Here is a 25,328-nt window from a genome sequence, read left to right on the forward strand (position 1 = left end):
TTATTAGTGAGCTAGGGTGACCCACAGCTATATTTTGTTGATGGAAATTATCAAAGCACCTAATTTTGGCATTCTCTTTTGAAATATATAGCAAAGTTGGCAAGACTTGGCTTAGTTATGTTAAAGCTCAAAATTATTTCTAACTCAGTTTATAATGATTTCATTCCCAGATTTTCCTCCTTGCAAAAATAAATTTTGCTCTCTAGGTTTGGACATTTAATGCTCCTTTTATCAGATTACAGGTAATGAGATACACTTCCATGTTTTGCTCCCCCAAACCTAAATGATAGAGGGACCTTTTTGAGTCATTGCAAAACTTCTGCACCAAAGGTCAAAATAAATATATTAGCAATTAAGCCTCACTAACTGGCCAAGGAATTTGTTACTCCTGTAAGCTTGTTACTAGACTAAGTGGAAGCAGTGGCCTAGGTGAGCCAGCTCATGTGTTATTTGTTGCATGGTAGCATAAACAGCAGATATTAATACTTATTTCTTGCTAATGCATTCAGATTGATTATAAATGAGGAAAACAAAATTAATGGATTTGAGTTTACGGTGGATTTCCATTAGGGACTTGTGTTCTAGCTCCCAACACATCTGGATTTCCTAGGAACTAATGGGTTTAACCCCAGTGTAATTGGTATTTGTAGAAAATAATTAATTAAGCCACGTAAAAGGCTGCCTCTTCTTGCTTTTAGTACAATGATATATATCCCCTTGTGCTTGATCATAAATTGATGTGTAATTTCCACAGATTGTGATATAGGATATATTTATGGTCTCACAGTACAAGGAGTTAGAGAAACAAGACTTTGGAAAGGGAAAACCTTTGTGAAAACACAGATTCACATGTGTTGCATGCTGTGACAAAATATAATTGTAGTACAAGAAAGCAGTTACACACTTTCTAAAACAGCACTGAGAATGAAAAGAGAAACCAACTGGTTGTCCATATTTCTGAATTATTTTGCTGTCATGCATTCATTTCACACAAGTACTTTGTGCGGGATGGAGGACGGGTTACAAAGAACATCTTTAATAGAGGGATTTATTGACCGTATCACAACATATAGCCCTGGAAGGGACTTCAGGAGGTCACTTGCACCAAAGCTGGATGGCATTCTGACTCTCAACATGTTTGTGTAACCCCTGTTAAAAGTCCTTCGATTATGTCAACATCACACCATTCCTATGTCACTTAGTCATTTTGTATGTTAGGGTAATGTTTTTTTTCCTTAATAGCTCATCTGAACTTTGCTGCATTTTGAACTCATCATTTCTTGCCCTAGCTTATTAGGGCATGGAAAAGAAACTACTTCTTTCAGATACGGATCTACAGTCTATCAAAGGACTAATGAAGGCCTGTGCAAGTCACCTCTACATAATTTGATAGGGTGTGAAGGCTGAGAGACTTTAAAGTACAGTCAGTTCCTCCAATATTTAAAGATACCCTGCATGCTTTGTAATAACAGTAACAGTCAGAGCTGGACCATATGCTTAGCATACAGGCAAAGTAATTAAAAAAGTATTATTTAATGACAGACATGCGTAGTAACCGGTAGGAAAACCAGCATACAAACAGCAAAGAAACTGGTTAAATATATGTAACAAGTCACTCAGTGTTGTTGGACTTGGTCTTGACAATACGATCACCAGTATATGTTATTGTGCTTTCAACTTCTGTACAGAATTAATAAAAGAAGCTGAGCAATGAATTCCATCTTGAATAGTGTCTGAGTGAACGACAGATGATAGGTGATAGACAGACACACAAACAGTCAAAATTAATATGGTTTAGCATGTGATTGACTTCGGAAAGCGCTAAATTGGATGGAGATCCTTTGCCAACAGTAGCCAACAGGGGAGGCTCACCAACACTTTCGTTTCTGTTTAGAGAATATATGGTATATATCCTGTACGAAGACTGAAAAGCCTTGCCTTATCATGCCTCGCTCTTCCTTGTCAAGGACTTTCTGTCTATACAGATGGTATATACATACTATAGAGAGAGAAGAGAGAGTGTGCTCTCCTAATACAGAAAGAAAAGCCTTGCCTCAGCTCACCCTGCCTCACTGAGGCTTTTCTATCTGTGTATAGAAAAACTGCAGCAGGAAAGCTGTCACTTCACCTCATCTCGTGAGACCTTTTCTCCCAGCACAGCGAACACACATTACTTCTACGTGTTCCAGGGTACATATATTCCTAAAATATAGATAGCATATATTATCTATACAGACAGAAAAACCTCAGCTGGGCAAAATGATAGGAGGTGTATGTACATGTCTGTGCTCCGAGGCAGGGATGGAAAAGCCTCACCCTCCCGCAGTCTGCCTGCCCGCACCCACAGGGTTACAGACAGGGCACGCAGTCCCCGTCACCCACGGACTAATCGGCCGGGCCGGGCCCAGCCCCGCCGCGCCGCGCTGCTCCTCCCTGCCACACAGGCCGTTCCCAGCACGGAGCGGGCGAGGTTAGCCCTTCCCCGGCGAGGCGCGGGGCTCAGTCGGGCTGCGGCTACGGACCCCGGCGGGAATCGAGGCCTGGGCGGGCGGGGCGGGGCGGGACGTGCCTCCCGGCCTCCCTCACGCCGGGCGGGGCGGTGCCGTGCCGTGGAAGGAGGCGCCGCCAGGGGGCGCTGTGGGCGGCGGCAGCGGCCGTAGGGCGGCGGGAGGGGCGCTCGGGCCCGCCTGCGCGCTCCTGCCCTCCCCGCTCCCGTGGGGCGGCCGCGGCCTCCCGCCCGTTGGGTTCCGTCTGTTGGCGACCCTTGACGCCCGGCTGCGGTCGGGGCGAAGAAGAAGACGAAGAAGGAGGAGGAGGAGCGGACCGGACCGGACCGGACCGGAGTGAGGAAGCGCTGCGAAGAAGCCATGTCCGCACCCGCCGGGCTGCCGCCGGGGCCCGCCGGTGCCGCCGCCGTTTACCCGGGCGGGCCCGGCGCCTCCCGGGAGGCCGCGGCCCCTCAGAGCGGCGCGCCTCGCTACCAGAACGGTGAGGGGCCTGCGCGGGGCCTAGCGCTGGCGGCCGCGGCGGTGGCGGGGAGAGGCCGCCCGCCGGGTCCCCGGGGCGAGCTGCGCTGCTCCCTCGCTGGGGGGCCCGGCGGGGGGTGCCGGGGGGGTTGCTCGTTTTTCCCTCCTCCTGGGGTGGCGGGAGGTGCGGGTCGCCGGGGTGGCCTCTGCGGGGGTGGCGTGGGCGCGGGGCCGGCGGAGGGCCCGGTGGGCCGCGACGGAGCCGGCACGTACCAAAGCCCTTTCTCCGAAAGGCAGCCGGAGCCGCCGGGGGAGCGCAGGGCCCGGCCTGGGCCCCCGCCGCGACGTGCGGAGTTAACTTTTAAGAAAGCGCAGGCTCTGCCAGCCTCGCTGAAGGAGCGCGGGAGGGGGTATCCACTGCTTCCCTCCCCAGTTGGGTTCTGCTCGGCGTTGTGGCGCCTGCTTTGTGCTTTCGGGAATGCTCAGGAGGCCAAAGCACCTCCAGGCCTCGGCTCTGGCGGCCGAGCGGGAGAGCGCGGGCAGAAAACCACGGCTTGTGGATGACTGACTTACTTCGTAACTGTTTATGAACTTAAAAGTGGTAGATGGGTAGGCATTCACACCCCGGATCTTGGGGTTTGAGCTGAATAAGCAAGATTGGATCAGGGAAACGTGGGCCACCGAAAACCAAAGGTAAAATAGTTCAAAGTCACAAAAAACTGATTTGCTTTTCAGGTGGAAGGGGTATTGAGACTAACTGTGCTGTGAATTAAAATAATTAGTGTGCACTTCCTCATTTTTAAATTGGTGCGCTATAAAATCAGTTCTTTATTAATACACCTCATTAACTTTTCAGAATGCTTGTATGATCTTTGTCCCCATCTAATGATGATTTGATGTCTAAACTGGGTCTCTTGCTTGCACAGTTGTAGGTCCTGCTGTTAAACCCTTTATTTTGTAGTCAGGCTGTTTTGTGCACAGGTGTTTTTTCTGCACAGATCAGTATGCAGGGTAACGACCTACAAAATTTTTTACTCATGAATAAATATTTCTCATATCCAAAGGGGTAGCTAGGCAATAAGGAGTTACATGCCTATAAAGTAGGTTTTGAGTCAGTTTGCAGATAATGCAAAAGTCACCGAAGGGAATGAAAAGGAAGGTAATTGAATTGTAGATTTTACGGAGATACTAATGCCCCGTGTTTGAACTTTAGTATTGGAATGCTGAGTTTTGTCAAAATTCAGAAAATGCCAACTTATATGGCTTTTAACAAAGAACAACCCTGTCGTTATCAGGACACAGCTACTATAGCATCAGTAACCTGGAAGTGCGTTTCACAGAAACAAATAGAAACTGACATCATACGTTGTCCTGAATGAAACACTAATTTTAGAGAGCCATCATTATTATTTGTTATTTTAAATAATTAACTTGATGTTGCTGCTAATATTCTTAAAAACAGCTTGTTTAAAACCTTGTAGTAGACCATCTATTTTCTGCGAAACACTTTTTCTTTAATTCTGAGAAATGTATATGCTGTTCAGAAATAGTCTGGAATTTTTATTGCATAACTTGCTAACTACTCAACTTAACTTTGGCTTATGTGTTCCTTAAGATATCTTGCAGTGGTGTGTGTTTGATGATTTGTAGCCAAGAACTCTGAATTTGTCATTTTGCAGCATTTAGCACTAGCATCCCAGAATGTTTAGGTTAGTGTGTCTGTCGTCTTTTCATATTAATCTTCTGAAGTTATAACAGGTTTTTGAGGCTGGTTTTTTTTTTTTCTTAATTGTAATAAGAAGGGGAGTAGAGTGGAATAGTAACAGAAAAAGACTGTACTGGAAATTTCCATTCTGTCTGATAGAAACTAAATTTCACAAGATTGTTGTTGCTTTCGAAATTTAATTTTGTGTCAGTATAATGGAGTTTAAATGTAAGGTACTTAAGTGAATACAGTTATTTCTATATTGTATGAAAGAAGACACTAGTGCATCCTTTGGATTTTTCAGGTAAAAGTTTGAAGGTACTGGGATCTGATGAAACGGGGACTGTTTTTTGCAGAAAGCAAGCAACCTGTTGCACGTACAGTGATATTAAAAAAGGATGTCAAGCTTTGTTTTTAGTAAGTTTTGCATGGTTCAATGACCAAGTCCATTTGAGACCCTTGGAAACTTTAGTTTTAGTATAATTTAAGGGTTTTTTTTAAAAAAAAACCAAACAAACCAACACAAAACCTTCTTGTTTGTGTGGTTTTTTTTTTCTTCTCTTACAGTGCTCTGTTTGATCCTATACTGAAATTAAGTGTTTCAAAAAAAACCCAACACCAAACCAAAACCAAGAGCCCTTGTGTGGGGTGTTGTTCATAAGTCTGGGGCTTTAAAATACAATTCTTTTGAATAAAGTCTTTCAAGTTTGAGGAGCTTTTATTGTAGTAGTCTTGCACGTGGCTTTGTATCTAAGTGGACTTGTTTCCTAATTTCATCATAATAAAATGTTGCTTGTTAAATCAGCACTAAAAGGTGATGTATTTTTCTAGTAGCAATGGAGGACTTCAGTGCTAACCATTTAATGTATTGCAGTGTAACGCTGAGAAGATAATTGTATTGAATCCCCATGGTTCTGCAGAAGATTTTTGTCTAGTGTTGCCTACAACTGGTTTGTAAGATTACCGTTGGTATCTCTACTAGCATTTTGGGACCATAATTTTCATTATGATGTTATTTAGCCATGTTTTTCATCCCTCCTCAGACTTTAGATCTTTTGGATAGTTTCATTAAACTTGATAAAGAGGATAGAGGTCTGGAAGATACGAAATCCCTGAATATTTTATGAAAATCGGAAGCTGTGAATGAAGGAACTAGACATTAATTCCATGACTGAGCCATGGCAAGAGCTCAGCAGTGGCTTGATTTGCTGGCTTGTTTGCCAGCAGTTAACAAGGCACCAGTCCATCCTGTAAGGGAGCTGTAGTGAGTCTTTTCTGGAGGTGGCTAAAGAGATGTTAAAAGTTACAGAAAACTAACAGATGTTCTTGGCTAGAAAGGAAGTTGGTGTTGCAGGGCACGTAGGCTACATACAGGTAGGGTACGTGGCAGATGGCTAAATTATTCAGGTGAGAGAATGCATGGATGTAAAAACCAAACTGACGTGACACTAGCAAGCAAACCTTTACTAATTCACATAGTGGTATAGCCATAGCACTGGTTTTGGGGGGTTTTTGTGGTGGCTTTTTTTCTCCCTTAAAAAGTGGTAAGGCTTTTGGGGTTTACCTGTTAATGTCTGTGTAGTTATACTTTATAATATTACAAAGTGTTCATTTGTCTGTAGAAGGAGAGGTTCATTGCTGTTATTATAGAGATGGTGTTTTCACAGAACGCATTCTATGTGCAGCTAAGGTTTTCAACTCCTCTCCTGGAGTTTTTCTTGAGAGATTTGTCACATGTCTGGGGAGGAAGGTAGAGTACCTGAGACATCAGGACAGATTGTGCAATTAACCAGATTTTGAAATGACACTGAACATGTACCAAGATTTCCAGTGTTGAAAAGTGTCCAATTATCTAGTCATCATTAGTAGCTTCAGCTACTAATTGCAGTACAAAAATTACTTTCTACTCACATTCTCTATAACCAAATGGACAAAAAACTTCAGATAATCTTTCATATGTAATGGTAAAACTTGCTTTTAAAGGACCAGGAATTTGAAATAAAAAATATAATTTTTCAAATGTCAGGTGTGTCAGTCTTAGGTCTTTGTGGGATTTATACTCTTGTGTGCTCATGTATAGTTTGAAACTTACAGATGTTTCTACTTAAAAATGTAAATAAAGATGACCAGGGCATTCTATAATGTAGAGACTGATATCTTGTATTGGTAATTAAATCTGTCTTTATTTATGGTGTATGTTTTGAAACCAGAGCTAGATACTGCAAGACTTTGCAGTAGATGACTTGATGTACCACCTTTTATTTAGAAGTCAGGTGCTTCTAGACCAGTTTCTAAATTATACCTGCTCAGTTAGTTTATTCTGCATATTTTAGTAGAATAAATAGACAGACTCTTTAGAGAAAACATCTTTTCTTGCCGTCTTAAGTGACATAACTGCTTAAAGCAATAAGCCTTGACAAACATAAGTTACCCCTGTATTTTTGAGTTTGTTCTTTCAGACTAAAAACACAGATCAAAAGTCTGCCAGAGTTCAGGTAGTTGTTAATGACTTGCTAACTCAAAATCATTTTCCTTTAAAGGAGAGCAAACTACAGAGCTCTATGAGCAGTTCCCACTTTTTCAGGAAAACAGTGAATCAGAAGCATAGTCACACTCTCTCTTTAAAACTCAGGATGTAATTTTTTTTAAACTCGTTATGCTTTCTCCCAAAATGCCTGTCTTTTGACCCAGCAGTCCAAGTTACTTTTGTTCATTTTTCAGCTCCATTCTCTTCTACTCAACTTTCTGGGTTGTCAATTATGAAAAGGCATTTTTAATTTTATCAGAAAGCAGTTTTGGACAGTATGTTCCTTGCTTACAGGATTCTGTTAACGAATTAATTAAAATTGCCTTGCAAGTTAATCATAGAACATCTGGGTATTACTTGGAGAACAGTAACTTCTCAGAAGTTCAAGACAAGAGAAGCAATGCTTACATTCTGTAATCATTATAAATATAAGGGGCGGGGGGAATCGACAATTCATTATCATCACAGCTAGTGGTGCAGTGCTGTGCTTGTGTTTCTATTCAGCAGCGTTTGGGAAATGACACCATAGTCTTTCAGTGTGACGTAAGCAGTAGAGTGTGGTAATTTTAAGAAAGGAAGTAATCCAGGGAAAGGCATTTGTGGTTCACTAGAAAATAAAAATAGGGATCTGGAAAAGAACTTGAGGAAGAACTTTCAGATTTACCATTGATCGGTTGGCATTGAAAAAAACAGCTTGGACATAGTTAACATTTGGTCTCTAGCAAACAAGTGCTTGTTTGACCCTGCTGGACCAGTATGCAATTAACCTCTAATGCTGTGGAGCCAGTTGCAGTGACAGCAGAGGCCAGTTTTTCTGATACCAGCAACTCTTATATTTGATGTAAATATCAGGCAGTAAACAGAAATGAAGTGCCTTGTCAGATACTCTGTAGTTTCATAAAAGCATAAGACAAAAGAACATAGAAGATAACTGCCCTGTAGCACTTTGTCTTGGTCACTGTATTGAGGACTTGTAAAGAAGAGTACTTACATTTTTATATATTGACATATTGTTTTGACTGCAGCTTTTCATTTTCCATTTTCAGTCAGCTTCTTTAAGGCATGCTGTTGTGTTCAGACACTTAGAAACATCAGTTTGATGCTTACTGTTGCACTATTTGTTTAAATATTAACCTCCTTAAACTCTTAAAAATATTCAAAATACAAATGTGAGGCATACAATCTTGGCATGGAAACCTCTTTCAATAATGGAAGCAATCCATTTTTCTGTTACTTCTCTGCGTGTTTGAAAATTACTTCAAATATTGTATTTTGGATGCATTATGCTTGTTCTCTTTCTGCTGATGGAGATCATCCTCAAGAATAGTGACAGGAAACAAGAAAAAAACCAGTTGTTTGAGTAAGTACAGAGTCCATTGGCACTACTAGCAGATGCACCTTTAACACATGACATTTTCTTTTTTGTTTCAGGTCCTGTGCAGAGTCGGATGCAGTTACCCTCTGGCTATGGCTCGCATCCCCCAAACTATAGTGCACCCTCAGGACACTATTCCCAAGTGCCCAATAAAGCTGCTGCTTCACATTTGGATAATCAGTATAGAGCCAGTTACTACCCTACCTACTATTCAGCACCAGCACAAAATGTTATGACACCACCTGTGGGTACCAGTGTGTTGAATACACAGGAATCACAGCAGCTGTACAACAAAACTCCTCCCCATACAGGGGGGTCAGCTGAAGGACCCATTCAAGGAGCAATATCATCCGCGTCCTACTTGCATACGAGTGCTCAGCAGTCATATTCAGCATTTGGTAATCACTACAGCACTTCTGTCAGCTCTTCAGTTGCATCTCAGGGATTTCCCCTTAATTCTGATCATTACACCATGCCTGTGGTTTCTAGTGCTGTGTATCCTAATGTTTCCTATTCTGCGGCTGCTGGCAGTGTGTATGGGCAGGCATTTACCTCTCAGAGCCTACCTGCTGTTGGACAGTTCAAAGAGACAAATACGTTTTCTAGCCAGAGTACATCAGTACCTCATTCACTTCAACAGCATGTTCCCGTGGGATATAATACAACGTTATCAACTGTTTCATCTTCTCAATCTGTTCAAGACAACCTTTGCAGGAATCTCACTGGATCAGTTGCTAAAGTAAACAACCAAATAAATGCAGGTATGGCATTATTTGAAGGACAGTGAATTTCCAGATGTGTCTGGGAAACATCAGAAATCATGTGCTTTTGTTGGTTTGTACTTGTTTGCTATGTGAAGTTCTGTATCGTTATTTTTAATTCTGTCCTTATTCATTCTTGTCCTTATTCATTCGTTTGGTTACCACAGTCCTCACAATAGCAGCTAGTCGTATCACTTGACATGTTTCTATTGAGATACAGAAGAAAACACTATTTGGGGGATGGTTTCATGTTAGTGGCCTTGGGAGGGTATTTTTTAATGCAGTTTTGAAGGAATGTGTAATTTCTGAAATAAGTCTGTTAATCGGAAAGATACTTCTTTTGTTTCCTTGCTAGAGAATTTTTTTAAAGTCATGATTTAAGATGATACTTTAAATTTGATGTAAGTGAACACACATGCACTCTTCAGAAAGCTCAGAAAAAGTGGAAGCCTACTTGGGTTTGGAGGCAATTCAGGATTTTCGCTAAGCATTTAAATGGGAGTGCAGTTTTGATGGTTTTACCTGATTTTTGTAAGCAACAACTTGATGTTTTTAGTATGGACGTAGCTATAGAGAATGGAGTTGTGAAGGTGCCAGCTGAGGGCAAGTGCACTCAGTCCTCACTAGTAGCTTCAGCTTCTACTTCATGGGAAAACTGAGTACACGTTCATAGTCCAGACAGTACTTGGTAGGAAGAATGAAAGAGATTAGAGACGTGGGAGTGCCTCCACATTGAAGTATCTTGCTCTCCCTCTAAGAGAGCACTAGCGTGTGCAGGGAAATTCTGGTTTTCTTTCTATACTGGTAATTTTCTGATTTCATGCAGTTTTGACTTGTAAGCTGTGCAAGACTAATGGTTTTCTTTTTCTGTCATGTCAGATATTAGAGAACTGTAGAATGTTTCCTTTTTTATGACAGATATTTCAGATTATAGTTTAACATTGCAATTGTTCTAGGAGTCCTTGTAGCTGAGGTTTTCTAAGACCAAGGACTTATGAAAAAACATGGTTTTGATGATGGTAAAGCTTTGCCTGGGAAAACCAGCTAAGCTTAAATCACACTCATCCGATCCATATCAAGGTTGAATTCAGTTTCAATATTACTTTTTTCCCTCCTTTTTTCTAGGATGTAGAGTGTCATCCTTCAGCTCGGTTTTAGTACTTTGAATATTAGTAGATTTGCATTCTGTCTCTACAAGGTGCTCTGTGCAATTTTCTGTAATATTTCAAAAACATGAAACAAAATATGGTTTCAAGACAAAAATTAGGGAGCTCCTTAAAAAGCTTTGGAAGTTAATACTATTTCACAATTGAGCATAAAAATGAATTCTTTCAAGGCCTAAAAGCTTAAAACTCTGGCCGAAAAAATTGATTCTGTTGAGCGCAGAATCTGCAGCTGGACTTGACAGAATGCAGGTACTATTCCAGAATAGTAAGACTTGCAGTAGTTGTATGAAAATGACTTACTGTTTGTTCAGACTGTTAGTGTTTTATTTATAGAAGTTTTTAATTTAAATGCCTGTTAATCTTATTTCTTTTGGAGGTGTCTTGAAATCCGATTTGTTCATACAATGTTTTTTATAAGGAACAGCTGTTTTAAAGGTGAAACAGTGGAGCTGACCAGACCATGAAGGGCAATATGAGCAGTGGATAGTCTTATTTCTGAACCATTCAGTGTTGTTCTTAAGGGACTGATTGAGTTAATACATGGCCTCAAGAGAAAGTAGTAATATTATGCTTGAATTTCAAAGAGCTGACAATAGAACTGGCTCTGGTAGTGGTGTGTAATAGGTATACACTTCGCAATTACAGAAATAGACACTGATCCACTGTTTCTGTTACATTTGAATAATATTGCAGTACTTGGTTTGTTTGCCCAACTGTAGGCATAATTACTTAAATCACATTCAAACTCTGAGCTTGCAGAGCTGCTGAGGTAAGCATGCCTGGGTGCTTTGTTGCACAGTAGACTGAATTGTGGAACTGATTTATTTCTATTTTCTCTTCCCTATGAATCCTGGTTCAACTTCAGCACACACATGATTCTGTATTTACTGACTAGGAAAGAGCAAATAAAGATAACAACCGGTAGCTAGTCTGAAGGAAGACCTGGGTTGTTTTATTATTAAATTCTAAAGACTTAACCATTTTTGAAGTATGGGGCTAAACTGTCTCCAATAATATCTAATTTTTTTTTAAGTCTGAAATTCAACATCTTTGGCTAAAATATATTAAAAACTCAATTGCTACAACACCTGGCTTGTAAAAGATGGAAAATAATTGTTTGGTCCTGGCATAATTGATTTACTTTCTGGAACTCTGATAGGCTTTCTAAGTTCCCCAGTGCAGCCTTACTGTTCTCAGATGGAGTCATTTTATCTATAGTATTCTAATTGTTTGCAGCCTTTAAAAAAAAGGAGTTGGATCTTGAAAATTATTTGCCAGTTCTTGTACATCCTTGGAAAGTGTCGGAGTGCAGCACATAAGGAATTTTCTTAATGATGAATGATTCGTAAGAAGGATTTTTTCTGAATATTTAATCTTCCCTGCTGTTCTCCAGGAAGGAAATGATGATGGAAAGCAGTTGCAGTCTGTTCTGTGCATTTTAGTAAAATTGCTTGAAAAACAATTTAAGATATACTGAAATTTCTAAGTGTGCTTTCTGTGACTGTTCAGGTAATTTTGATACAGTATCCTACTATTAGAGTGCCAATAAGACAGTTTGCTGTCATTGCTGCTGTGTTGTGAAGAAAGACCCCTTACAATCCTTAAATTATGAATAAGCAAATCTTAGAAAGACTGTCACTCAGGATACTGCTGTCTTAATGTATTTTTCAGTAGCAGTTTTGTGCAGTCAGTGAACACTGCAAGCTCTCAGTGGTGAAAATGAAACATTCTTCATATAGAAGAATGCCATGTTTTTAATAAAATCTGTGTGTTTAAACAGGATTTAGGAAACAGGCTTTTCAGAAGTTTGGTGATTTCTGAATTGTTTTCTACTTGAATCAGAAAAGTTCTAAGTGTTGGACTTTCAGTTGGATTTTTAGAGAAACTAGTTTGTGTAGGGCCCTGGAAAGCCCCCAAAATGCTGAATCTATTAAGATCAAACCCCTGAGCTGATGTATGTCAGGGACTAAGGACACAGAATTGCAACAGAATATTTTTCTAAAACTTTGGCAGCCACTCTCTGAAATCACTGAAGTATTTTCAGTGAAGCTTGCTGAGATTTCACCAGAAGAAAAGAAACTTATTTTAAGAGGAATCTTTTGCTGGAAGTTGACTTATTTTGATGAATAGCAGACAGTGAGAGTAATTTTCTTTGCTTTAGGAAGTATAAATAAAGTAGAAGCATGTAATTTGAGATTTTTCTACTTGCTGGTTTAAACTAGTTTCATCTAGCAAAAACGCCCTCTTCTAGTTCTAAATTCTGTATTTCAGCAGAACAGTGTTGGTATAAATCTGCCCAGAAACAGTGTTATGCTATGTAGATAACACACTTTGTATTGTTTAGGCTTTTTCTTTTTCTGGGTCACTAGCTTTCCTTAATGTTTTTCCAGCTTATTTCAGCTGAAATCAGTGCACTCTGATTTTTCTTGGTGCTTTCCAGTCAGTGTGGATGTCAGCCAGAATGCCCAAATCTTACTGGATTCCTCCCTGGCTCCATGAGGAGAGGGGGATAGAGAGCTCCTTCTGTGGGTATATGGTGTGCGTTTCTTTGCTTCCTGGATCTTGTCTACTGTCCTGTAATCGCAGATGGTCTGCTTGAGCAGGAGACACTTTAATTTCTTTATCTCATGCACATACTTCCCCTTATGTCAGATCAGGATCTAAAGTCCTTGCTGCCCCAGTTCCATGGGAATGTAGGCTGTAATCCTGTAAATCTGCTAATATAGGTATGGCTGGAAAAAGGGGAAGGACTGCAGCTGAGATAAAGTCAGGGAGATAGGATGCTGTTCAAAAACCAAGCTGCAGGGAGATGGTGGTAAATCTCTCAGCAGAAATTGCATGTTGGGGGGCAGGAAATCCAGATCACAGCTGTAGCAACTCAAAAGGGATGGTTCTTGCATCTATTCTGAAAACGTGAGAAAATGCTGTGATGATACACTTTTTAACTACTACCTGAAGGTCTCAGGTTAGAAATTAAATAAAAACTTTTAAGTGATAGTGTATAGGAAAAATGATGAATTACACTGCTAATTTGCACAGCTCTGCAGATTCTTTCTGTAACATACCTTTTAGCTGTAGATCCTTATTGGTACGTGGCTTTTGTAACCAAGTGATATACTTGGTCATTTTTGGTGAAAGAGATGTTCATGGTTGAAAGGTGAGAAGAGTGGAAGATAAAAAACAGAAAATACTGTGTCGTTGAGATTGTGTTTTGTATTTATTGCAGCCTGACAAAACTCTTGGCTTCTCATGACATCAGCTGGTGGGAATGTTGTATGGCCTGATTGGGCTTGTCCTGGATAAGCTGATGGGGAAACTTGTACTCTAAACTAGTGTTCAGTCCAGCTTTGTCTTGAGCTAAAATATGCTGTCCTAAACTGATCAGTACATGTTGCAACTTCTTACTGGCCAGAGGAAAAAAAAAATTAAGTGATAGCGTAATTACCTTAACTTTAGATTGTCTCATGTGATGATATGTTATAAATGATATATTTTCAAAGTTTAACTTTCTCCAAGTGTTTCCTTTGGTCTTGGTTACTTACAGCTTTTCAAAACCTTCCAAAGTCACCAAATAAAGTTTTAACATGTAATTTTGCAAGTTGGGTTCTTATAGAAATAAAAAATTATGTTACTTTTTTGCTCAGGGTTTAAAAATGTTTTCTTACAATACATGTAAAGGATCCACGTAACTTTGAAGGATATTTTGAATAACTTTTGTTTGAGAACAGATACTGGTACTTGGCAGGAGTGTATTAAAACTTCAGCTAATCTGGGTGTAAATTGGTTTTGGCTTTGAACATGTGACACTGACATTATAGCATTAAGCATGCTCTACAGCAGTGCTTGATGCTGCAAGCATTGCTATATTGACTTGAAGTGTGGAAAATACCGTAACCCCATAAACAACTCTCTCTGCTACAAAACCTTGGAGAGCATACTAATGTCACAAAGAACTTCCCTTGTTGTCTTGCATATCTTGCTTGAGGAAGCTGTGTAGCTAACTGAACATTTCTGCTGACAGGTGCTGATGCTTCCGTGGGGAGTCTGTAGAAGCAGAGGTTATAGCAAATGCATTTCAATAGAAAATGCTGTGTGTATGTACTTGGGAAAATACATATTTTAATTTTGATAACACTTGTGAAAAAAGCCAATATGTATGCTTAACATTATATATGAAAACCCCATAATAAATAAAAGTTCCATTGCAGTGGTGAAAATGTATGCTGTTAATTTTGATGGTAAATTAGAAAAACAGAAGGATCAGTTTAAGCCATGTCTTCTTCCCCCTCCACAAGAAGCCTCAACTTCCCTATAAAGTCCTTTCAGATATCAACTCCATGATTTAAGGAAAAGTCAGGGACTGTATGAACTACACTGCTGTATGTGCAAAGGAAGCAAAGTTAATATTACATGTGCTTCCTCTAGTGAAGTCTGTAACTTAAGTACTCTACAAATACAAACAGTGAATTTGTTCTTGCTTAATATCTGTGTTTGTTTACTGGGTAGTATTGGTCAAACCAATTCCTTTCTATTCTTATTTTTAACAGCTTGTTCTGTCTGTTTTTTTAGAAAGAATCATAAGATGATGAATTTTCTCAACCAAAGAGTGACCCTCTTAAAAGCTAACTTAATTGAAGTTATACTGTCCTTCTCTGATAGGAATTTCAACTGGACTGTGTTAAATCTCTCAAAGCACTAATCTGACTTTTTTAAGCAGATTATATCTAGTCCAGATGTTTAAAACACATCAGAAGTTCTGCAGAATGCTCAGGGTTGATTGAAACAGATTGCTTGGAATATGGGTTTCATAATTGAGTACCAAAATTGCAAAGTGCCAGCCCTGTGACTGAGGCAGAGTACTGGTCTGCTACACAACTGGTTTTCAGGTTTCCTGCCTGTGGGAGGAATATTGAGAGGGAGCTCTCCGACATGGACTGTGTTCCTCTTATATGGGAAGAGGAACCTGTGAAAGCATGGAGTCGTGGGGATGGATCAAAAAGGGATCAATTTAGCTTCTGCTTGGTCTTGATCTTACTACATCATGCTTCCCTTTTTGCTGTTAGTTGTTAGAGCAATTTGTTAATTTTAATGGAATTTTAACATTACAGGTATTTAATTTGAAAACCAACCAACTTTTCCATTTATACTTGTTTGAAGGCATGTCTTTTTGAAGTACTGTATTGTTTTTGTAGTTACTGTGAAATCAATTGTGATTGCTTGCATTGTCTAATCGTCTGTGCAAATACAAAGCGTTCGTGCTTTTCTGCTTTGTTTTCAGGTGGCATTGGTTCTTCACAGCCTGTGCACCCTGTGAGCCAGAGTGTTCTGTTTACCAAACCTGGGGCTGGAACAGCTGTTTCCTCTGCTGTGATCTCCTCTGTAAGGACACCTGCTCCAAGCCTTTCTTCACAGCCACGATCTTCGCCCTCTGTTACGCAGTCACCAGAGTTGGCCCTTCAGGAAGGTACTAAAAGGGAATGGGAAGTTACAGTACAGACTTCTGCCCTGTTCCACATGTGCACATGAATTCTGGAAGCTTTACTGCTGCTCTTCTGTGTTTGACTGGAGTACATCTCTTGCATCTCATTAGTCTCCCTTAGTGTTCTCATTTTATAGCACCTTGGTTCTAGCTTCCCATAGCAATTCTGTTTGATTTCCTTTGGCTGTATGTCATCTTTGGCTTGTTTGTCTTGTTGGCAGTCTTAACATGTCTCTTCCTCAAAAAGCCCTTCTTTTAGTTCCCTTATTCTAAAAAGCTGCTCACTAACTTGGAAGAAGGTCTTAAAAGTAGCTTTTGTAATCAGTCTATATTGAAAAATCAGGTGTAAACTAGCAATTTGCATGAGGAAACAAAGTGTGTTTGAGTATTGAGTTCAAACTGATAGAATTGTTTTCTTATTCCCTAGCTGTAAGCTCCCATTGAAAGCTTCTGCAAGAGTTCTTGTAAAAGCTCCTTCCTATTCTGATGTTGGTAGGCTCTTGACAAAGAACTAGGGTCTTGAGCCTTCTTCAGCCATGTGAATTCTGCCCTGATGTTTTGACTTGCCTCTTGACTGTTACCTGTTTCTGTATCTAGTACTCCAAATCTGATTTACTGTGCTGATTTTAATTTTTTTTGGCTGTGTTTTCTCTTGGTAATTTCAGAATTTTACATTCTTGTGGAAAAAGAACTCAGTGTTTGAGGTGGAAGTAGGCATTGCTTTTGTCCATAAAAATGTTATATGTCTAATGTTCAAAATAATTCCCAAAAGCATGGTGTGTGACTGTCACGGCATGTTTTTTATTCTTAAATTTCAAAATCCTCCTAACGTAAATGTCTAAATTTCCCCATTTCCTCCATCCACTTCTTTTTCTGGTAGAGTGGAGAATGTAAAGTAGTAACTTGTCTGTGAATCAGCTCTGTATATCTTACAGGCAAAAAGATAATTCTTCATTGCTATAAAGTCCTATGTACAGTGTATCTTTTTAAGGAAAACGATAAATCAGTTTTTGAAACTGTGCTTGGTTCTTGCACAGTTTTATAGTTGATTTTGGGTAGATTTTGTACTGTAGGTATGCTTGCTGGAAAAAACTGTTGCTTCATCTTCCAAAGAAATTGCGTAACCGTGCTTCTAATGAGAAAAATTTTAGCTGTTTAACTGCGCTTGCCTTGATGTATATTGCAGTGATTCCTATAAAATGTGTGAACACTTGGTACGTTAGATACAAATCACTGTGATTGCTGAACTCTTCACTGAATTCGAATACTTCCATATAAGTGAAGGTTAATGCAATGTGTAGCTGAATGAACACACTTTAAAACCAACGATACACCTATGTCCGGAATATAAAGATCAGTCATCATGACTTTGCATTGATCTAGCTGTATTTACATTAATAAATAAGAAATCCATATACATGTCATTATATGTTGCAATACCTTTTTATCAACAATTAAGCATGATAACTTTATTTGTAGAAATTAACCTACCGAAAAAGTAGAACATGTCTACTGAATATTTGGCTTGTTAGAATTGCAAGTGTGTTTCTCATGCAGAGATTAAATGGTCTGATTTTTTTTCTTACTATAGAGTAGTGTTGTCTACATGAAAGCATTCTGGAAAACCAGTTTGAATTAATTTTTAAAGGGGATTTCATTGTTTTAGGCTCCTGTGTAGGCATTCCTGTACAGAATTAAAATATTCTAATTGTTTACTTGGCTAAGTTCTAACAGGACAAAAAAACTTAAAATGTTTTAAAACCTGTTTAATCTCACATAAATATCCATATGAATTTAATGCAGATAAACTAATCTACTTGAAATTGGCATCCTAGAGATGAACTTTGAGTGTCCTGTCTGGATGTTATTTGTAGACTTCCGTAGGTTTTATGTTGATGAGAGGAGCTGATGAGTAAATGAAAATAATTTAAAGCAAATAGTTTAAGAATGGAGGAGTGTTCACTTTGTAAGAACTACTATTTGTAATATTAAGATCTTAATGCTGTAGTAAATTCATTGAAAATATGAGGGTTGTGGGTAGAGAGTCAGTTAAAGAACTTCAGAATGTATTTTATTTTTGCATGTGCTTATTTCATTTTCATTTTTGGTTGGGACGTCCATTATGAAACTTAAGCCACATAAAATGAGTGCTTTTATGTTTTAAAGTCTTTCATGGTATGGGTGATTGTACTTAAAATGCCTAAATAGTTGGTTTATTTCATAGACAAATGAGTTCTTATCCCGGTTTATCCTTTTTGTCCTCCCACCTACATGTCTAGGCGTCTGTAAAATACAGCGGAATAAAGCCTTAGAGTGCAACATTACTATTACAGGTACACTGGTAGCAGGGTTTAGAAATTTCCAGTCCAAGAAATTTGTGAGGATTTAAATTACATGGTTGCATTTTACGCCAGACCTATGACGTAATCTCACTCAAATAATTATTTCAAAATAAGCTTTTGCAGTTATAATAGTGGGAAACTTTAACATTAATAGCAACTCTGTAAAAGATACTAAGCAGAACTGAGTTGTCACAACAGAAATCATGATTAGGCACATGGTGGCACTTGGAACTGTTGTCTTCAGCCACCCACTTGTGCCCTTCAGTTGCTGCTTTCTCCCCTGTGCTGTCCTATGGGTGGCATTGCTGGGCAGTGAACCAGAACAGGAGGCTTTTACACCCGAGAATGACTTTTTAAACTAGGTTCTTTTTCAGCTATATCAGTTCTCAAATTGTTTTTGTGGCTGCACAGTTGTACTAGCACAACACAGGAGTAGCCTAAAGACAGAAATCTGTGGTACTGCTGGCAATGAAAATAAAAAATTATGCAAATTCGTAAGGCTGGTAGGAGTCAAACTAGCCCTGCCTCCAGAGGATTCATAGTGACATAGTTCATGATTCCTAAACTTCTGTGTCACTAGCATATTTTTTAATCTCTTTTTCTGTATTCTTTCTGAACTCATGCATCCTTTATATATGTGACCAGTGGCTGGAAAAGGCAGGGAGGGGTTAGCAGTAGAAGTTTGTTTGTTTTCCAGAAAACATTCCAGAGACTCCAAAGTAGCATTAGTAGAACAACCCATTCAGTCTTTTTCTCTCGTCTGCCCATGCTTGGAATTTTTGCATTGGCATGCCCTTTTCCTATCTGTGTACATGGTATTTGTTAGAGATCTGTCTTCACACTCACATTGTGCCTATCTTCTTTTACTTTGGCTTTCTGTGTTACGCTTTATCTCTTCTTGTCATCCTGACTTTTTTTCACTTTTACTTGCATGTTAATTATTTTATTTTTTCTCCTTCACAATAATGCAGTTGTTCTGTCTTATTCTTTGGTAGATCTCCCAGGCCTGAGAAAAGACATAGTCTCCTTGGCTGTAATCTGGTTTTGCACAGAGAATGGTTTTCCTATATCCTCTTTATCAAGTGCATCCAGTAGCCTTCATAAAAGATGGGACTATAAATCACTTGAGTTAGTCCTGTGTTTTAGCAGTATAGAAAACCCAAAGCATTGTACCTCAATTGCACTTGAGTTGATTTTGCCTTCATGTATTGCCTACTTGTATTGTGGAGAATATATATTGATTGGGGTTGTAGGAGTATTAATGCACTAGGTAAAGTGAAATCATGTCAGTCTCTTGCACTAACCTCTGGGTGAAAGTTCAGCTTCTCAAGAATGTTGTGATATTTTTTTTCTCTGTTTTCTTTTTACTTCCACTGTTTCAGTAGATACTCTTTACCTTGATTCTGTTGTTTTTTCTTAAGTGAAATTGAAGAGGTCCTCTTGGGTTGGTTTGCTAACCCTTTTTTAAAAAGCCATGAAACTAACAGCATTTTTAGCCCATAGTTAAAGATTGATAAAGTTGATTGAAGTTGTGGATAGGGGGATTATTAATAATCATGATGGTTTCAGATTGTGCATAATATACAGCACTTCTGTAGTGCTTTATAATGTTAAAATAAAGAACACCAATAGTGCCACAGTGCTTCTACAGGGGAAAAAAAAATTCCAAATTCTCGAGTCTGAAAAATTTTGAAGAATTAGGATATTTTCTTGCTATAGCAATCCATTGGATTGCTAAAAGAAAGAGTGGTCACTTTCATGTATTTGGGATGTCTCTGCCTGACTACAAGCACATTTAAAATCCTTGCTAACCCTGCCACGTGACAAGAGAAACTTGAGATTTTTTGGAGGTGCTAAAATTGCATCAATAATGAGTGATGTAGGAGATTAATTATAGGCCATTGCTGCATGCTTTACTCTGTTTTAAGATGGTATATGTATATGTTGCTTTTGTGTATTGTTCACATATGTTTAGAGTAGGTATTGTAAAAAACAAACAAAATGAAACAGCAACAAAGAAAACTACCAAAAAAACCCACTACTAAAAAACCTTATAGATTATGGTTTGGAGGTGATGGTGGTAACAGCTGTTCTGTTGTCACCAGATCTTAAAAGTGGATAGGTGCTTAAATATGGGTCCATGAGCCTGAATTTAGGCACTAATTTAAAAATCAGAGTAACCAAGTTTTTGGGTTTACCTAGCTTAAATTTCATTGATTGTGTTGCTGAGGTATATGTTTGGACTCTCGTATGTTGCAGCAGCAGTATATTTCATTAATTTCCAACAGTGTTCAGAATTCCATTGTGATTTATTCCTGTCTTAAAAGGGGCAGGTGCGCCAAGCAAACATTTAATATTAATGTTTTCATAACACTATTAGAATTTGTCTGGTAAAGACAAATTTATTTCTATATATTAACTTATGAAAGTATTCCAGTGGACAAACTGATATTAAATACGTATGTAGAAAGTCTCTGTGTAACTTCCTGATATACACGTGTGTGCACACGCACACACACATATGTATAAAATTCCCTGCTAACTTCCATGTGCTACTAATACTCTGCTAAACTAGCCCACTAAAAACTGCTTCTGCTGTACTGCTCATATAGTTCATATATGAACTATAGTTCTGGAGACTAGGGTTGTAGATTTAATTTTTTGCATGTTGGGATTTTCTCCAGAATGGCTAATTTCTCTCACTTTTAATGCAATGATTTGTGACTTTTGTTTCTCATCTTTCCTGTCTGTCTGACTCTTATGTTTGTGCTTTCCACTTCACAGGCATGCAGTATGGTGGATATGTTAATAATCAAGCTAGCTCTGCACCAGCTCCCTTGTCATCAAGTTCAGATGATGAGGAAGAGGATGAGGAGGATGAGGAAGCAGGTTGGCTTTAGCTTTACACCAGTATCTTGTTCTCTTCCTACTCAAGTCTTGTTCCGTATTTCCATCCCCTGAAACTTTTTTTTTCCTTCAAGACAAACTGTCACTCTGACTCATCATGTATCAAGTTAACTAGAAATTTCCCAGCTGTTGTTAGTACAGTAAACAAAAAGGAGTTCAGTAGTGGTCAGCAAACAGTCTTTTTTTTTCTTTTTGTCATATTAATATCAGATGTTTTATGTATCTAACAAGGTAATATTCACAACTTGCAAGACTCCCATAACTTTAAAACCTACTGCAAATGAAAATATTAAACTCTTAACTGAGGATAACCAGCTCTAGAACTTAGACTGATAATTGCTTACATTAAGCAACTAGATGCCAGTTGTATTGTTACATTAAACAGTGTTTATCTTGTTTCTCATTTTACCTATACAGAACTCTTACAGGTAAGGTAGTAAAGTAAATATTGAAAGGTACTAAGTGTGCTTTTTAAGATAATAAATTAATGTGTGCTGCTTTTTTTCTCCTTCTAAGGTATGTGTCTATGGTCAGGCACATAGGTTCAGTTTTAACCTGATTGCTTTGTAGGGAACTTTAAAAGTTTGTTGTTTTTTTTTTTTTTAAAGAAGCAGTTTGTTCTGATTGACTGAAACGTTACGTTCTTGGTTGCAAGGATTATGTCTATATTTTGTCGGAATGGCCTGGTTTTGTGAGTTTGATGTTTCTCATCACCTTAGTTTCTTGGATGGTAATCTTTTTTCCTCTAACTTAAAGAAAAGTCTTTATAATCTGTATACAAGTGGTAACAGTGTAAAAAGCTTTTTGAGATTGAACATTAGGCTTCTACCCTTGTTGATAGATGGAAGTAATGCCATATACCTTGTGCTGGTGTACTACTCCTATTTGTGTGTGCTAGCTTTGAGTATTTGGGATAGCAGACTTTTGTAACTTTTCCTTTACGATTATAACTCATGTTGTAACCAGGCAGAAAAAAAATTAGTGCCATATAATTCTGAGTTTTATTAAAGTAATTAAATCATAAAGCTAGAATACTGTGAAAATAGTTTAGTGCGCTCTTAATGATAACGGAGCATAACAATGACATCCAGGTCATAATTAAGAGCAGTGTGATGGGTTCATGTTATCAATTTGAATAGTATTGATTCAATTCTTATGTTGAGTTGTTAGTAGAACGTTAGAAGAAAATGGTTGCTGCTCTGCTCTTTTTCCAAGGAGGAAGGCATATTCAGCTGAAGACACTTGTGATTGTTCCAGCCAAAGAAGGGCAATATTTGGAGGGTGCAATGGTATCAGTATAAGTGATGTTATTACCCCCACCCCAGTGGAGCACAAGTATTAGGATACTTTGAGTATTCTCTGTAATTCTTGCTATTTCAGATTATTGATTCTGTTTCTTTACTTTATTACCCTTTGTGTGATGACACATTCGATCTTTCAACAGGCTTGAGTATTAGTATTAAATTATGTACAGTGACTCTTGAATAACTCTTTAAATCTAAGGATACTTCCTAATTTTAGATACCTTTTTTCCTAATACTATGAGCCTAATTAGACTTTACCAGCCAGAAAACAATTATGCTTTGGGATACGAAGTTTGGGATACGAAGTTTGCTTTGGGTGTTGTGATGCAGCTGCTGTTTGAACTCTGCTTTCTAAAGCGTAGGCTAAAAGAGTCAGGAGAGTGTTTCAGGTTTTATTTCAGGGCTACCTACTGACTTTTCCCACAGATAATTATCTTTGCCTAATCCCATGCCAAGGTTTCTGTCAAAGGACATGTGAGATTTTTTTTTTTATCAATCGCAACCATTGTCTCCTTACTTTGTTCCCTAAACCTACCAGGGACAGTTTCTGTACTCCCTAGCTTCTTTCTCTCAAGTTCTGTATTTCACTAAAGCCTGTAGCCTTTGAGCTATCTTTATGTTTCAGTTTATCTTATGCAAAAGAGTGAAAGGGCACCCATACCAAATATATAGGCTACCTGATCAATAAGCATCCTGTTTAATACCCTGTCACCTAGAGTTAACGTAAATCCTAAACAGATTCTGTAGACAGTTTTCTAGCTCAAGCTGTGATGGTGGTGAAAATGATGAAAAGTAGGTGTTGGACATCTGGTTACTTGTGTTTCTATAGCTTCTCAGTTTTCTGTCACTGTCACCAGTTAGATCTTTAACTATGTTGCCACAGAGTTCTTGAGAACTCTGAAAGCAAAAGTTACCTTGGTAATATAATTACTTAACTGTAAAAGCATGTTACAAGTATTACTTTCGTCTAAGCAGTGTTTTCTTTATAAAACATTTTTTCTGTGTTCCTAGTATGTTCTCTGGTCTGGTGCTGAAGTAAACTTTGACAGCTGTTGTAGCTGAATTTAAGCATAGGAAAATTGTTGTTCAATTTTGTGGAAGTTCTTGTGTCTTTTATTGGTGGAGAATCTGTGAGATTTCCATGACACGTGACCAGCTTAGCGTTTGAAGCTAATTTTGGTCTGCAGGAAACTGCAACTCATTTGTACACATCATAATTCTTGTAAACACTGGGACTCTTGACAGTTCTCAAGCTTATGTTGCAAAGTTTGAAAGTTCTTTAGAGGCAAAGACCCTAAGTGAAAGGTCTTCAGTAAGTATATGGGATACTCAGTAATAAGATTCTCACTTTCTAAGTTAGGCTGACCTTGCTTGTGTTTCAAAATATCTGAGATTATACTTTCTGACTAGAACTTTTCTGTGTCTCAGAAATTATGCATAGATTATTGGTTTTTGTAGCAGAAATATTACTAAGTTGCATTATTTTTACTTCCAGCATGCTTTTAAAATATATTCTTTGACACATTTGTCAAATTGGTTCCTCTTAACTTTTCCAGCAGAGCTTGGGAAGTATATAATATTTCTTCTTTGCAATTTACAAATGTAATGATACAATTAATCCTCCTAGTGAAAAGAGCAAGCTGATTTTATATGGAATTATATTATAGATGGATATAACTTTATGAATACATTCACTGTAGGGAAAAACTCTGTAAAGGGTGACATAGTGGTTAAAACAGGAGGCTTGAACTAGTGTCTTATATGTTCACAGCTGTGCTTATATACCCTTGGTATTTTTTTGAAATGCAGAACTAACTTCGGGTCAGACAAGAAAAACTTCTTGAAAATTCTTAAATCTTGATCTTGTTGACCTAATAAAAGTATATTTTGGCTTTCTGTAGTAGGACTTACCAAATCTTTAAAAGTTGTGTTTCTGCTCAGGGAACAAAATAATGAATCATGTTTCCTTCAGTTTCTAGGACAGAAAGAAAGATAAAATTTGGTAGCAAAAGGAAATCTTGCATATGTTCTTTTATAAACATCAGGGGGGAAAAAGGGGAAATTTGCAGTGAAAAACAATCTGAAAACTAATTGTATGAGTTTCACACTGTTAATATTTAAAATAAAATCTATTAGTGTTATGTTTTTTTGGAATAGTTTTTCTCAGCTGAATGCTTTAAAGGCAAAATGCTCAAAAATAATCTATACAGTCATGATGTTGCCATGGTATTCATGTGTCCCAAATGTCAGTGATGTTACGTTTCCATATGTGCAGGAGTCTCTTTACTTGGAAATCGCAGTTGAAATGAGATCACATCTCAAATGTTCTGCCATTGAAGTTCTCCTTGAAATACTTTCAGCTTCATAATGGGATGTGTGGTCATGGTTGATCCTTCTGAGTAGAACAGTATCAGCGAATCTTTTGAGTCTGTCACAAAAGTTATATGTATAATTGTCTTTTTTGAATTCTTAAATATACTCTTCTGTCACACTTCCTGACTTGGGGTGTTTTAAGGAGCAGATACATCTAATCTCCTTGGCCCTTTTTCTTTGGAAATATATGTGAAATGGCACTGGAAAAAATGTTTTTAAAATATATTTTGTTTGCAGTGATTTACAGTAAGATATTCAAGATATATGCATAGAGTGGACTAAAAATTAATCATTAGGAATCTCTTCAGTACTAATAACTATGCATGTGCCCCTGTGCTTTTTTACTTTTGGCTAGTTAACTTTTGTTACTTACTTTTACATAGTTACTTTTTACACAGTTAGTTTTGGTACAGCCAAAAGTAA

General features: G+C 38.3%; 1 protein-coding gene across 2 annotated transcripts in view; it reads left to right on the forward strand.

Annotated features, from left to right (window-relative positions):
• Window positions 1–2,656: 2,656 nt before the first annotated feature.
• Window positions 2,657–25,328, forward strand: part of SEC24B (SEC24 homolog B, COPII coat complex component) — a 47,921-nt gene continuing 25,249 nt past the window's right edge. The window contains exons 1-4 of one of the 2 annotated variants that reach the window (XM_074823253.1): window positions 2,657–2,988; window positions 8,630–9,334; window positions 15,779–15,964; window positions 21,106–21,210. In XM_074823253.1, the coding sequence (XP_074679354.1) occupies window positions 2,868–2,988; window positions 8,630–9,334; window positions 15,779–15,964; window positions 21,106–21,210 (1,117 nt within the window). In that variant the 5' untranslated portion in view covers window positions 2,657–2,867. The remainder of the gene's footprint in view (window positions 2,989–8,629; window positions 9,335–15,778; window positions 15,965–21,105; window positions 21,211–25,328) is intronic. The other variant, XM_074823254.1, reaches the window with a different exon arrangement.

This window comes from Strix aluco, chromosome 4, assembly GCF_031877795.1.
Source record: "Strix aluco isolate bStrAlu1 chromosome 4, bStrAlu1.hap1, whole genome shotgun sequence".
NCBI classification, from domain to species: domain Eukaryota; kingdom Metazoa; phylum Chordata; class Aves; order Strigiformes; family Strigidae; genus Strix; species Strix aluco.